At 41.4% G+C, this 13232-nt stretch overlaps 1 protein-coding gene across 1 annotated transcript in view; it reads right to left on the reverse strand.

The window, feature by feature from the left end:
* Positions 1–13232, reverse strand: part of EBF2 (EBF transcription factor 2) — a 202933-nt gene that overhangs the window by 43112 nt on the left and 146589 nt on the right. Inside the window, exons 8-9 of the mRNA XM_032288567.1 lie at positions 2086–2203; positions 202–332 (exon numbers count right to left, since the gene is read on the reverse strand). Coding sequence (XP_032144458.1) covers positions 202–332; positions 2086–2203 — 249 coding nt within the window. The remainder of the gene's footprint in view (positions 1–201; positions 333–2085; positions 2204–13232) is intronic.

Genomic DNA, 13232 nt, shown 5'->3' on the forward strand with positions numbered 1-13232 from the left:
GATTTCTAATTTTTCACCATTTTAAATAATACTGCAATGGATACTTATCTTCGTAAGGAACCCATGACTGAATTATTATGACTTCTATGCTTTTTAACCTTTGGTGTTTGTGCTGCTGATGCTCTAGGAATCACCAGTTTCCCAGATCAAAACAATCTTTGGGTCAAAGGAAATCAGAGTAAGCAAGATGCCTTTGCCTACCTCGCTCCATACAAGCATGGTCCCAAACACCACCTGGAGACCATCAAAGAAGTTGTCCCCAATGATGATGACCATGGCTCCTCCTGTGGTCCAGCCTTCACTCGGGCTAATGGCTTTGATGCAGGGGGTAGCTAAGAGGATACGAAAGAAAAAGTCAGGTTTTTTCTTTCATGGATGTCCAACTTTTTGCCTTCCCACCCCACGTTGGAAGAAGAATGTCTTGGGCCACATATAAAATACATTAATGCTAATGATAGCTGGTGAGCAGAAAAACAAAAGGTCCATGCATAATTTTCACACTATCCCCCACCACGGATAAGAAAAAGAATCCTTGCATTCAAAGGATTGGACACACCACAAATAAGCCAAAAAGTCCTTGCATTCAAAGGCTGGACACCTGTATATGATTGAAGTTTAGAGTTTTGGGGATGGGCTGCCTTTGAAAAATGTTGGTCATTCCGAGAAGTTCAAGCTGAGATTTGTTGACTTGACATCATTCCCTAATTGGTTGTTGGTTTTCACCAAGTCATTAAAACCTAATGAGCTGACCATTACATACGAAAAAGTAAAACACTTAGCTAATTGTGCAAAGGGTGTTTGAAAACCTCTGTTGTTTTTGTCCATATTTTTATAAGTTGATCACACTGGAAATGTGTAAATCCCCTTTCTCTCCCCACCTCCTCTGCCCTAAGATGTTAAGATTTACAAGGCCTATTAATGGGCTAGAGAGAGAGAGAAGGAGAAAGCAAAATCTATTATACTTGAAGGTTTTCTTCAGCTCTATCAAGAGACAATTTCTAATCACCGTCCTAACTTTGTAGGAAGGATTTTCCCCACTTCTTCCATATGCTCCAGGCCTCTGGACTTTACATCCCAACAGGAACCCAATATGGTTTTCAGGCCATAACTAAAGTCAATCCATCACTCCATTTCCAAAGTTGACAGGGTCAAAGGTAGAGGAGAACTTTGGCAGGACTCCAAAAACATGAGCCCCCTTTGAACAGCCAGTCAATCACATCCAATCAGTCAAAAGAAACTGGATGGGTTCCTAGTCCTGAACTCTGGGATTTTCTTCTCCCCTTTCAGTTCCCACTGTGGGAGAATTAACACCACTCCAAATTCTTTACTGATTCAATCATTTTCTTTCAGTTCATTAATTCCTGTTTACAATGATACAAGATACATTTTCAGGGCTGAGTTAGGGTGGGAGGTAGGGGTCGGGGGGAAGCATATAGCAAAACATCACACTAGAATAGTAGCCTAATTTGACCATACATTCTGTATTATAAGGTCGTTGTATACCAGTGAGTTGGGAAGGGGAATAACTAAAATGGAATTTACTTAGGTTTGTCAGTTATCTTCATCAATATACTTTAATTTTTTGGACAACTTGAAGTTTAACAGTTACCGGTATTTCTAATTACTTTAATGCATTTGGAAAACTACCCAGAACAGACCATGATTTCTTCTTGTCCAAGCAAACAAAAATCAATTAGTGTCAGTTTCATTCCGCACATTGTTTTGTTTTGCCTACAGTCTGTTTAAGGACACATCTGACACTTACTCTTACATGTCTGGCACTGTAATGTTCCTGTTTAACTAAGATGTCATAGGCCTACATTTGCCTGAAATGCCCGTCTCACAAAAAGGAAAACACAGAACAGAATGGAAGAGGCTGGGAGGCATGAGAACTTGGCATGGGCTGGTAGACATGTGGGGCTTACAATGGAGCAGGCTGGAGTCCGTGTTTACAACTTCATTAAAAAAACCCACATGGTTCTGTGTACTTTCTCTACTCTGACTCCAAGACATAATTTGAAGTTTGAACAAGGAAATTCTTGGAGAACATCATGTGTCTACCATGCTGAGTGGAGACAGCCCTACCTTCTGATGGGTCGAGTCTTCTTGCTCTCCGTCCGTGCTTGGAGTTGTTATGAACAAACATATTGTCAGAAACAGCCAGGACGTGTCCATCCACGTTCACTGTTGTTGACAACACAACCTGCATATTTAAAGTAAAAAGGAGCAAGGGGGTGCAGTGGAATTAGTTTCACATAACATAGCAAACGCACCAAAATTCTGTTTTGCCATATTTCCATATGGCAAATGGGAAATGGGACAGAACCTGGGACTCAACAGAGTTTCCTCCTTCTGTAATTACTTCAGAACTTCATAGAAAAAGTGGCTGTCCTTGACCCAGGCATTGTCAAGTATTTTTGCTCAAGGCACACCCACATCTGCCTGCTGGTTCCAGAAACCTGGTTCTCTATCAAAAGACCTGGACCACCATTGCCAGTGGAACCTCCACCACAGGAAGCTGGTTGGGTGCCATGTCGAAGCTGAGATCGTCACACCAGCTGGAAGGTCACTTCTTTCCAAGCTGGGGAATGGCTTCCTGCACTTCAGATGGGTCCTGATATCATGCCCAGCTTTGAGATCCTGGCTGGTGAATTGTCTGTGGTGTTGCTGCCCAGTAGAGAGTGGTGGCAGGGATGCCTAGACCTAGACTTTTGCTGAGAAGATAAGGTTGTCATAATTCAGTGATGAAAACATAGCATGTGTAGTATCTAATCAGGGTGAGGGGAGAGGTAGTGTGGAGTGATGGGAGAATATGGGTTTGGAGTCAGAGAGAACTGAATTCAAATCCCAGGCCTGCTGTCCTCTAACTTGCAACCAAAGACAAATTACTTAACCTTTCATAATCTCAGTTTTTCTTATCTGTAAGACATAAATAACAATGTGTATCTCACAGTGCTGAAATGAGATATAATGAGAAACAGGCACACATCCCTAGTCCAAGAATCTGAAATCCAAAAATTCTACAAAATCCAAACCTTTTTGAGCACTGATATGATGCTCAAAGGAAATGTTCATTGGAGCATTTTGGATTTTGGATTTTCAGATTAGGGATGCTCAACCAGTAAGTGAAGAATGCAAATATTCCAAAAACCAAAATCAGAAGCGATTCTATCTCCAAGCATTTTGGATAAGGAATACTCAACCTGTAACACATGGAAAGCATCCAGCACAGTGCTTGGTGTGTGCCAAACTGGGATGAGTTCATGTCCTAATTGCCTTGCCCATGCTGGGCGTGACCATCCCATAAGACAGATGACATTTCTCACACACAGAGATTCTCCCATAGTCTAAGCTCTGGGGAAGGTCCTAGGAAGAGGCAGATAGATGATAGGTACAGACAGTTACAAGATATGGTCCCTAATCTCAAAGAGTTTATTTTCTGGCTGGAGAATCATAATTAACACAGGAAATAAGTAGCACAAATACTGGTATTGAACTAAATTTCAGCATGTGTACTGCAGATCAGGGGTCAGGGAGAAGCTCAAAGAGGTGGATATCAGCAAAGGATGGCCAAGCACGGCAGAAGACAGCGGACCTCAGTGGACCTCCCACCGACTCACTTGACCCAGAAGACAAGCCACCCTAGACGTGGGTCTAACTTCTCAGTTCACATAAGTTATGCATGGCCATTATTATTATTTTTTGAGAAACAAAAGAACTTGTTATATACATACTCACACACATGTATAGTCCTTTTGAGGAAGGACACTAAATAGGTACAAAATAAGGAGTCATGCTTAAAACTGACTCTTTCTCTCCATCCACTCCCAAATGAAAATGGTTGATAGTCTACTTGTAATTGTCCTTCCTTATTCATTAAATCGAGGGCAGAAGGCTTGACCCTGCCTTACTTTTTTTTTTTTTTTGAGACTCTATTGCCCAGGCTGGAGTGCAGTGGCAGCATATTATCTCACTGCAACCTCCACTTCCCAGGTTCAAACAATTCTCCTGCTTCAGCCTCCTGAGTAGCTGAGATTATAGAGGCTCACCACCATACCCAGCTAATTTTTGTATTTTTAGTAGAGACAGGTGTTCACCATATTGGCCAGGCTAGTCTCGAACTCCTGACCTCAAGTGATCCACCCACCTTGGCTGCCCAAAATGCTGGGATTACAGAAGTGAGCCATTGCGCCCAGCCCTACCTTACCTCTTAATATGAAGGAATGAGGCAGCATTTTAAAAACTTTCTATTATGAATAATTTCAAGCAAACAAAAGAAACAGGATAGCATAATGAATCCCCCAAACTTATCATCCAGCTTCAAGAATTGTCAAAATACTGCCATTCTCATCTCAGCTACAGTAGACCCTTATCTAAGATGTCTGTGCTCTAAAACCCCAGTGGATGCCTGAAGCCTCAGAGAATACCAAATCTTATAATATACTATGCTTTTTCCTATACATATCTATGATAAAGTATAATTTATAAATTAGATACAGCAAGACATTAATGACAATAATAATTAAAATTATAAAAAGATATTGAAATAAAAGTATATACATGTGGTTTCTCTCTTTTAATCTAAACATATCTTATTGTAGTGTACCTTGGGTAACTGAAACCATAGAAAGTGAAACCTGGAAAGTGCAGGGGTAGGGGGTACTGTATCCCACCACCCACTGCCAACTACTCAACAATGATAATAATCACAGGTTGGGTTTTCTTGTAGGTGAAATTTACATGCATTGAAATGCACAGATCTTAGCTGTCCAACTCACACTATGATCAGGATGTAGACTATTTCCATCTCTGCAGAAAGTTATCTTGTGTTCCTTCCCAGTCCATCCTACCCCCACTACCAGCAAAGCAATAGTCTTCTGATTTTTTTCTTTGCCCTAAAGAGTTTTTTTTTATGACATCTTTTAAGTTATTATATATTTTTAGTATAATAGTTTTGGGAAAATCCCTAAAACTCATGAGTCCACAAATCATCTCACATAGTCTCATACTTTGAACATGGTGGTAATATATATAAAATTTTACATGAATAAGTGAGTTTCAGTCATCCAACCCAACAGATAATTCACTGAGCTTCTAACATGTGACAGGACCCAGAGATTCAAAGAATAAACTTAAAGGAACCTCAACTGTCAATATAATTGCTCACAATTCAGGGGTGCAGCCTGTCTAGCTCCAGGTCTATTTTCAACTGTGTCCATGTTAACCATGTTAGAATCTGGGAAAGGTCCTTCCAGAAAGTTCTCATCACACAGCGGCAAACGTAAGATGGCAGCATCCATCACTCGCCACAGGTGCTCATATCCTTATCAAAGTGATCTCAGCAAAATACAAAGACACATCACAGCCAAAGGGAGAGGCAGAGCCTCATGGTCACGGGGTTAAGAGGAACATGAAGGTTGTATTGCCTACCCTCCGAAATTAACAGGAGAAGAGAGAGAAGAAAGAAGAATCAAACTATTCTTACAAATTGTGTGTGTGAACGCATTTTCAAAGACATGACTGTCATCTCTGGAAAAAAAAAAAAAAACAGAAAACAAGGAGAGGGTACTTTAAGCTTTAATAATAATAATAATTTTTTTTTTTTGGAGACAGAGTCTTGCTCTATAACCCAGGCTGAAGTTCAATGCAGTGGCCTGATCTCAGCTCACCACAACCTTCGCCTCCCAGGTTCAAGCAATTCTCCTGCCTCAGCCTCCCAAGTAGCTGAGATTACAGGTACCCACCACCACACCTGGCTAATTTTTGTATTTTTGGGGGTTTCACTATGTTAAACCAGGCTGGTCTAGAACTCCTGACCTCAGGTGATCTGCCTGTCTCAGCCTCCCAAAATGCTGGGATTACAGGCATGAGCCACTGTGCCCAGCCATTGGCATTAATTCTTAATGAGTGGTCCTAGACACGCTAAGGGGGACATGGGCCCTGTCTGAGGATTACATGGAGGTAAAGAGCCTTCTCTCTGAGGCTGCTTTAATTCACTCCACAAGCTCCTTGTCATACTGTCCATTAATACTCCCCACGCATTCCTGCCACAAAATATGGGGATTTCACGAGCCAGCTGATTTCATCATTGTCCATTTGGGTGGAGTGAGACTTAGTTCCAAAGTGAACATTTCCCGAATGACATACCCTGATGGTTCAGATGCACTTCATTATTTTCTATTAACAATAGAAATAAATTTTAATCTCTTGCTGGCTCATGCTGGCCTCTCATGACAGCTAGGGAATTAACCTGAATTATGTCAGTGTCTGCAAAATTTATTACAAGATTTTAAATTATGTCCAAATGTATGTGCGTGTGCATGTGTACGTATAGATATGAGGCAAGTTCCAGGTTTAATATTCCAAATATCTTAGAAGGTGAGGTAGCCGGAATAGCCTGCCAATTCAACTGAATTTGCAAAATGCGATGGATTTAATTCATACACTCCACAACAAGAAACCAGATCTGTTTGGTGGTTGTTTCTATACATAGAGACACACACTTAAACACTGACTTTTACACACATTTGCTTTACTTCTGGAAGAATGAACTACATTACAGAAGTGAAGATATATGTGATATAGTCAAAACTTCAAATTTAAGTTCTTTCACTGTTTCCTGATGAACAATGACAATGCTGATATTCGTCTATTTGCAGAAGTTAAGAGTTCTGAATGTTTTAGGACGAAAGGAAGTGGAATGCACATTCCAACATCATCTCACTCCCAGGCCTTCCCCTTCCACAAGCCAACTTCTTTCCCCTAGTGAGTATTTCCTGGGTCACGAAGGCTGACCCTTCCCATCTGGAATCAATCAGTCAACCCCTGACAACTTCCTGAAACACCTCACTCCATTTCCTGTTCTCTCCCCCTTCTCGTTTTCCCCCTGGTTTGCTTCACTCTTCAAAACTGCAGGCCACAGCAGCTTAATGTTAGAGGGTCAGGCACAGTTAGACTCCAAAACACTACACAAGGACACCTTTGACCTTCAAAAATCTTTACATCTTAGCTAAACAAATCAAGGTCAACATTTCTTACCATTACCTTGTTAACTATTTGTATGCATCTCTGCCAAGGGTCTTCTGATCATATAACCATCAATACCACTTATTCATCTAAGATCATACACTGATCAGCTTTCAAAGAAGCAAATGTAGTATGGATAAAAGGTGCCATTCGGAGGTGCCTGAAGCTGAAAATCGCCAGCATTATATTAGCAAACATATGGAGAGTAATCCATACAAAGGAACCTCTATGCCTCATCGTCTCCTGTCACCTAGACCTGATAACGCGTCTTTTCTAAGGCTGTCAGACTCTCTTGGCACTGCCATTCTGCTGGCATGGCCCTAAGGAATGCCAATTAGAAATACAGATGTCCATAATTTGCGTGGGACGGACCCCCAGTTTCTGCTGACACTGGTGACAGTTTTCATTTATTTCGTAGAGTTGATATATCTGTATTATAGCTCAAAGCTCTGGTAGGAAAGTCTGCAGACTTGAAAACTAAGTCATGGTAGATGATGCTCTCCTCAACTGATACATTTCCACATAAAAGCAACAACCAATTTATTTAGGACAAAGTACCTCGAGGCCAAGGTTCCAAGAGAGAGAAATCAGGATCAATGAAAATGGCTTGCATGTTTTTCTAAATAAAAGTGGTTTTTACCTTCTGTCAGTCCTTATTTTGCCTTGATGTGATCTCTCGTTTACAGTAAGACCAACTCAATAAACAGACCAATTGAAGAGTGACAGTGGTAGGTTCCATTTTAAATCATTTAATTATATGACAGTGTTAGTTGGTTATACAAAAATAGAAACATGAATAAAAAGTCTGTATCTTACCCTGAAAAACACAAGAAAGTTTTAAAAACAGAATCTACAAATATGTTAGCAGTCTACCAGTGCTCAAAAAAACTGATTGGCTTTCTCAAATTCTTTTTTTCTTCTCATTATCCACAAGTTCTCTCATGTCCCTCACTCCAATAACTTATACAAACCAGGAGCTAAGTTGTAAAGGAGCCCTTTCCTGCTCATAAAAGGCCACTGTGGGAGTCACCCTTCGGGTGGACACATCCGTTAATCTGCCTGAACAGCTAATTTTCCAATAGAGGAGTTATGTCTTTAGTTATCAGAATGATAGCATGTGCCATGGAGACTTTTACCAAACTGACTTATTCCCACCCTTGGGTTATTTTTATGCCTCACTCTGAAATATCCCTGGCTTTTTGGAACATCACGTGCCTGTGTGTGTTTTAAGTACTTATCCCTCTCAAAGCTCTAACTGTGTGATTTAGATGAATTACGGAAGTCAAAGGAATGACCAGTTGGGCCCTACTCCCAGCTAGACTTTTTCAGCTCCTACCCAGGTGTTCCTGCAAAGACCCTAAGTCTCATACAAAGAGGCTAAAAGAAAAAGAAAAGTCAAAATGAAAAATGTGTGGAATGACCAAATGATCTGCTCTTTGAAACAGACGACGATTCCAATGTCTGCAGTCACTAGAGAATAATTACACTGCTTAGAAACCTACCCATATGGGCCAGAGACCTTGCTTTGAAAACACACCAAATTCTACCATTAGTCAGACACAGTTCCCCACCTTTCCAATGAGGGTCATGCACCTACTAGCTGAATGTGGGGCCTTTGGTAGTTTAATCTCAGAAAAGCTATAACGTATAGCGTTTATAGCACACTCCACGCTGAAGACTCTGATACCATACTTATGAACGTGCATACACTCAGCTAAATAAAATGATCTCGAAAATTCCTGTTATTTTGCCAAGAATGGAAAAAAAAATTCTTTATGACATTTTACATCTGGAAATGGAATTAAATTTGTGATGTGCTTTTCCCTTATAACTGTTCGGTTGCCATATATGTTATTTCAGCTTTCCCAAAGCATAACTGTTATGTGGGATTTTATTTTCCACCTGTGGAAGGAGGAAAGGGACACAGAAACCATAAAGGGACAGAGAAAATCAAGACAGACTTCTGGCTATGGCAGGCCACCAAGCCACGAGTCCACATTGCAAGGAGAAATACATACTGGGTTTTTACACGGTGCCGAATTCTCACCATGGACAAGGTGAATCGAATGACACAGTTTTGACCAAACTTCCATTAATTCAACCCAGGCTAATAACAAGCAAATGGGTACTGCAGTTTGTCCCCCCCCCCCCCACCACTTTATTCTTGGCACACATCACATTTTCAAGCCAGATTTAAAGCCCAGATTCTTATTTGTTACTGGACTCCAGAGTCTCCAAAATTACCTTTAAACACCTACCCCACAAGCATGGATTTTGTCATTTTCTTTAAAAGGAATTCCCAGAATTCTCAGCAATGGCTGTTGTTTTATATTCCCAAAGGCTCTGTTTTCTGTTCAGTGAGGGAACAAGTCCCAGGCAGGAGAACAGAGAGTTGACTGCCATAGAGACAGATGTGGGAAGTTCTGGATTGCTCCAGCAGAGAGAGGACTGGGCATTAATGGCATTACTCCTGAGAAGACGTGTTCTTTTCTTTTTTTAAAAAAAAAATACATATTTTTAATTCTGTCAAGTATAAACTGATATACTTGATGACAAAATAATATAAACCACACAAACACTGGTCAATTAACTCAATTTCAAAAAATAATTTCTTTTAACTATTTTACTTTTTACTATTTTTTTCTTGTATAGTTTCAACTTTTATTTTAAATTCAGGGAGTACATGTGTAGGTTTATTACACGGTATGTTGTGTGACACTGAGGTCTGAGATACAAATGATCCTGTCATCCAGGTGTGAGGACAGTCCCTAATAGGTAGTTTTTCAGCCCTCTTCTCCTTCCCTTTCTCTCCCTGCTAGCAACCCCTAGTGTCTATTACCCCCATCTTTACATCCATGGGTACCCAACGCTTAGTTTCCACTTACAAGTGAGAACATGCAGTGTTTGGTTTTCTATTCCAGCATTAATTTGTTTAGGATCATGGTCTCCAGCTGTGTCCACGTTGCTGCAAAGGACATGATTTCATTCTTTTTTGTGGCTGTATAGTACTCCATGGTGTCTATGCATCACATTTTCTTTATCTTATCCACCCCGGATGAGCATCTAGGTTGATTCTATGTCTGCCATTGCGAATAAAGCAGCAATGAACATACAAATGTGTGTGTCTTTTGGGTAGGGCAATTTCCTTTCCTTTGAGTATATGCCCAGTAATGGGATTGCTGGGTTGAATGATAGGTCGATTTTATTTTTTTCATTTTAACTAGAAAAGATATTTTCTTAAGGAACCAGATAGTACTGTGTTTCTGTCAATCACTGGGTATTTACTGAGACCCCTAGGGACTCTGATACATGCCACGGAAGCTTATAGAAAACATTGTTGCAGCCTGAAGGAGTCTGTCCTGCAGTGGACAAAGCATAGCAAACACTAGACATAATCAGAAAATATTACTGCATGTTAATCTGTCATTGAAGATTGAACTTCGTGGCCACTGTGTTCTCTAGGGGCCAAACAGTGGGAAGAATCAGCGTGAACTGAAGGCAATCACAGCCATTTTCATCAAGAAAGCGAGATTTAAGAACAGAGCTTGAAGAACTGGGGTAAAATGAGTTACACCACTTGAGGTTACTGAGATGATTATTCTGGTTAAAAAAAAAAATTCTAATTGGCATAAAGGAAGTGGTATGCCCAGGAGCTCTCCGCTGGTGTATTTTGGGCAATTTGGCTTTAGAGTAAGCATCTTATAGAGCTTACTTTTTAAAACCTGGTTGAAAAATGTGGAGAAATCCAGTGGCAATTTTTTTTAATTGGCTTTTCATGTCATTGAGGAGTGTGAAGATTGCTCATCTGCTTTGCAATACTAAATGTCCCTTCATCTTAAAGGCCACGCATAATTGCTACTCCCACCCTACCTTATTTTATTCCATTGAATCCATTACTTTTCTCATCTAAAATTTGTGCCAAGTGGGATGGTTATGGTCAAGGGCAATATTTTACTAGCTAAAGTTTTGAAAGCCACAGGGGAGCCATAACATATTTGATGCAGTTCTTTATTCAGCTCAGCCATTCTGTTCTACAAAGCTCTAGCCCCAGGGACAACCTGAATCACCTGTGGCCTATCAAAAATCAGGAGCACACAGGCCCTGGAAGCAGCTGAGGAACCATGCACTCTTATTGCAGGACTAAGAACACTTTGCTTTCCAGGAAGTTCTGCATTAGCCCTGGAATGGGTTCAGGACAGGTTTGTGTCCAAATTAGAGTCCCTTAAAATATTTGAGCATTGGCCAGGCACAGTGGCTCATGCTTGTAATCCCAGCACTTTGGGAGGCCGAGGAGGGTGGATCACAAGGTCAGGAGATCTAGATCATCCTTGCCAACATGGTGAAAACCTGTTTCTACTAAAAATACAAAAGTTAGCTGGGTGTGGTGGCGGGCACCTGCAGTCCCAGCTACTCAGGAGGCTGAGGTAGGAGAATCACTTGAACCCGGGAAGCAGAGATTGCCGTGAGCTGAGATCATGCCACTGCACTCCAGCCTGGCAAAAGAGTGAGACTCCATCTCAAAAAAAAAAAAAAAAAGCATTGAGACTGTGTTTCCAGCTAACCAAAGTCTGACATATCCTCTCCCAAAAGTTCCCCAGGAAACTACTGGTTTTCATTTCTCACCTTGTTCTTTTACAAAGAACTCAAAACTCATTTCCTGGGTGAGTTGATCAAGATTTCTGTCACCCTGATTCTTGTCCCCATTCAAGAGAGCAACATTCAGGGATGGAGGCAGCCAAAGTTTCTAACATCAGAGAAAAGCTTGAAGTCACTCCAGAAAGCCCTCCCCAGGTTTATAGCATTGGACTGAGAGAAAGATCCTCTGCCCCTCTAAGGTTTTTTTTTTTTTTTTTTTCCTGACTCCAAATAGATAATTATGATTTCTTAACTCGGACTATCTGGTTTGTTTTATCATCAGATAATGGACTCACCTGCTGATCAGAGAGGCCGTAAGTCAAGTGATTTCCATTATGTGCCTTAAAACTGCTGCTCAGTAGCTCTGCAAATTTCAAATGGTAGATGAATCACAGAGCAGCTGGAGCAGCTCTCACACTGAAAGATGTGAACTGAAGAAACCTGCAGGCAGCTGGAGCTGTATTAAATTTTTACCATTTGGAGTTAATTTAAACTCTCGTTTCCCTCTTCAACGGGTGTGAGAGAAATATTCAACATTTTTTATTTAAGGAAAATAGATGGTGGTGCCATTAAAAAGTTTTATATAAGAGCTGGGGGTTTAAAAATCATAAGGGGTTGGTGGATGGAGCTTGGCTCTGCTCCAAGACATGAGTAGCCGTGCCCTTTGCTCTCGCGTCGTTTAGTAAACCCGACTAATGGCTCGTGCCCAACTGTGTGGACGAGGTGTCTTTGTCAGAGACATTCATTTCCCCATCGTTCTTCTGCACTTGTCGCATCCAGCATGTTGCAGCGACAGGCATGAGGCCTCTCACATGATCCAATCACCCTGTGGACGCCAGTCATTCCCAATGGGGCCTCTCTTCCTTTATCCATTCCCCTCTGGCAGATCTTTCTGACCTTGGTTCCCTTCTCTCCCCTACTGTGTGTGTTTTCTTGCTTTCTCATTGTCCTGTGAGACATGCCAGGTGTGTTTTCACAAAACTCCAACCCCCTCCCTCGGTCCCTTCAAATCCCCATCAAGACGCACTTCCAGCAGGCCCATACTGGGCTTGTGTGCAGCCTAGAGCCGACTCAGCACCGATGCCTTCCCCCGCCTGACTCCTGGAATGATTTTTCTTTTGTTAGAAATGTCTCTGTCTGGCCAGGTGTGGTGGCTCACATCTGTAATCCCAACAATTTGGGAAGCCAAGACAGGTGGATCGCTTGAGCCCAAGGGTTCGAGACCAGCCTGGGCAATATAGTGAAACCCTGTGTCTACAAAAAATACAAAAATTAGCCAGGTATGGTCGCATACACCTGTAGTCCCAGCTACTTGGGAGACTGAAGCAGGAGGATCGCGTCAGCCCAAAAGAACAAGGCTACCTTGAACTGATATTGTACCACTCTACTCCAGCCTCAGTGACAGACTGAGACCCTGTCTCTAAAAAAAGAAAGCAAAAGAAATATGTCTGTCCTTCCATACCTACCGACATATCTCTTGAGGCCAAGGATGGCATGACCTGCACATGTATCTCAGTCCTCTCCCTAGTATTACTTTATACATTAAAAATGATTATTCTGGTGGACCTAAT

Source organism: Sapajus apella, unplaced genomic scaffold, assembly GCF_009761245.1.
Source record: "Sapajus apella isolate SASKATOON/1434 unplaced genomic scaffold, GSC_monkey_1.0 scaffold21, whole genome shotgun sequence".
In the NCBI taxonomy this organism is placed as follows: Eukaryota; Metazoa; Chordata; class Mammalia; order Primates; family Cebidae; genus Sapajus; species Sapajus apella.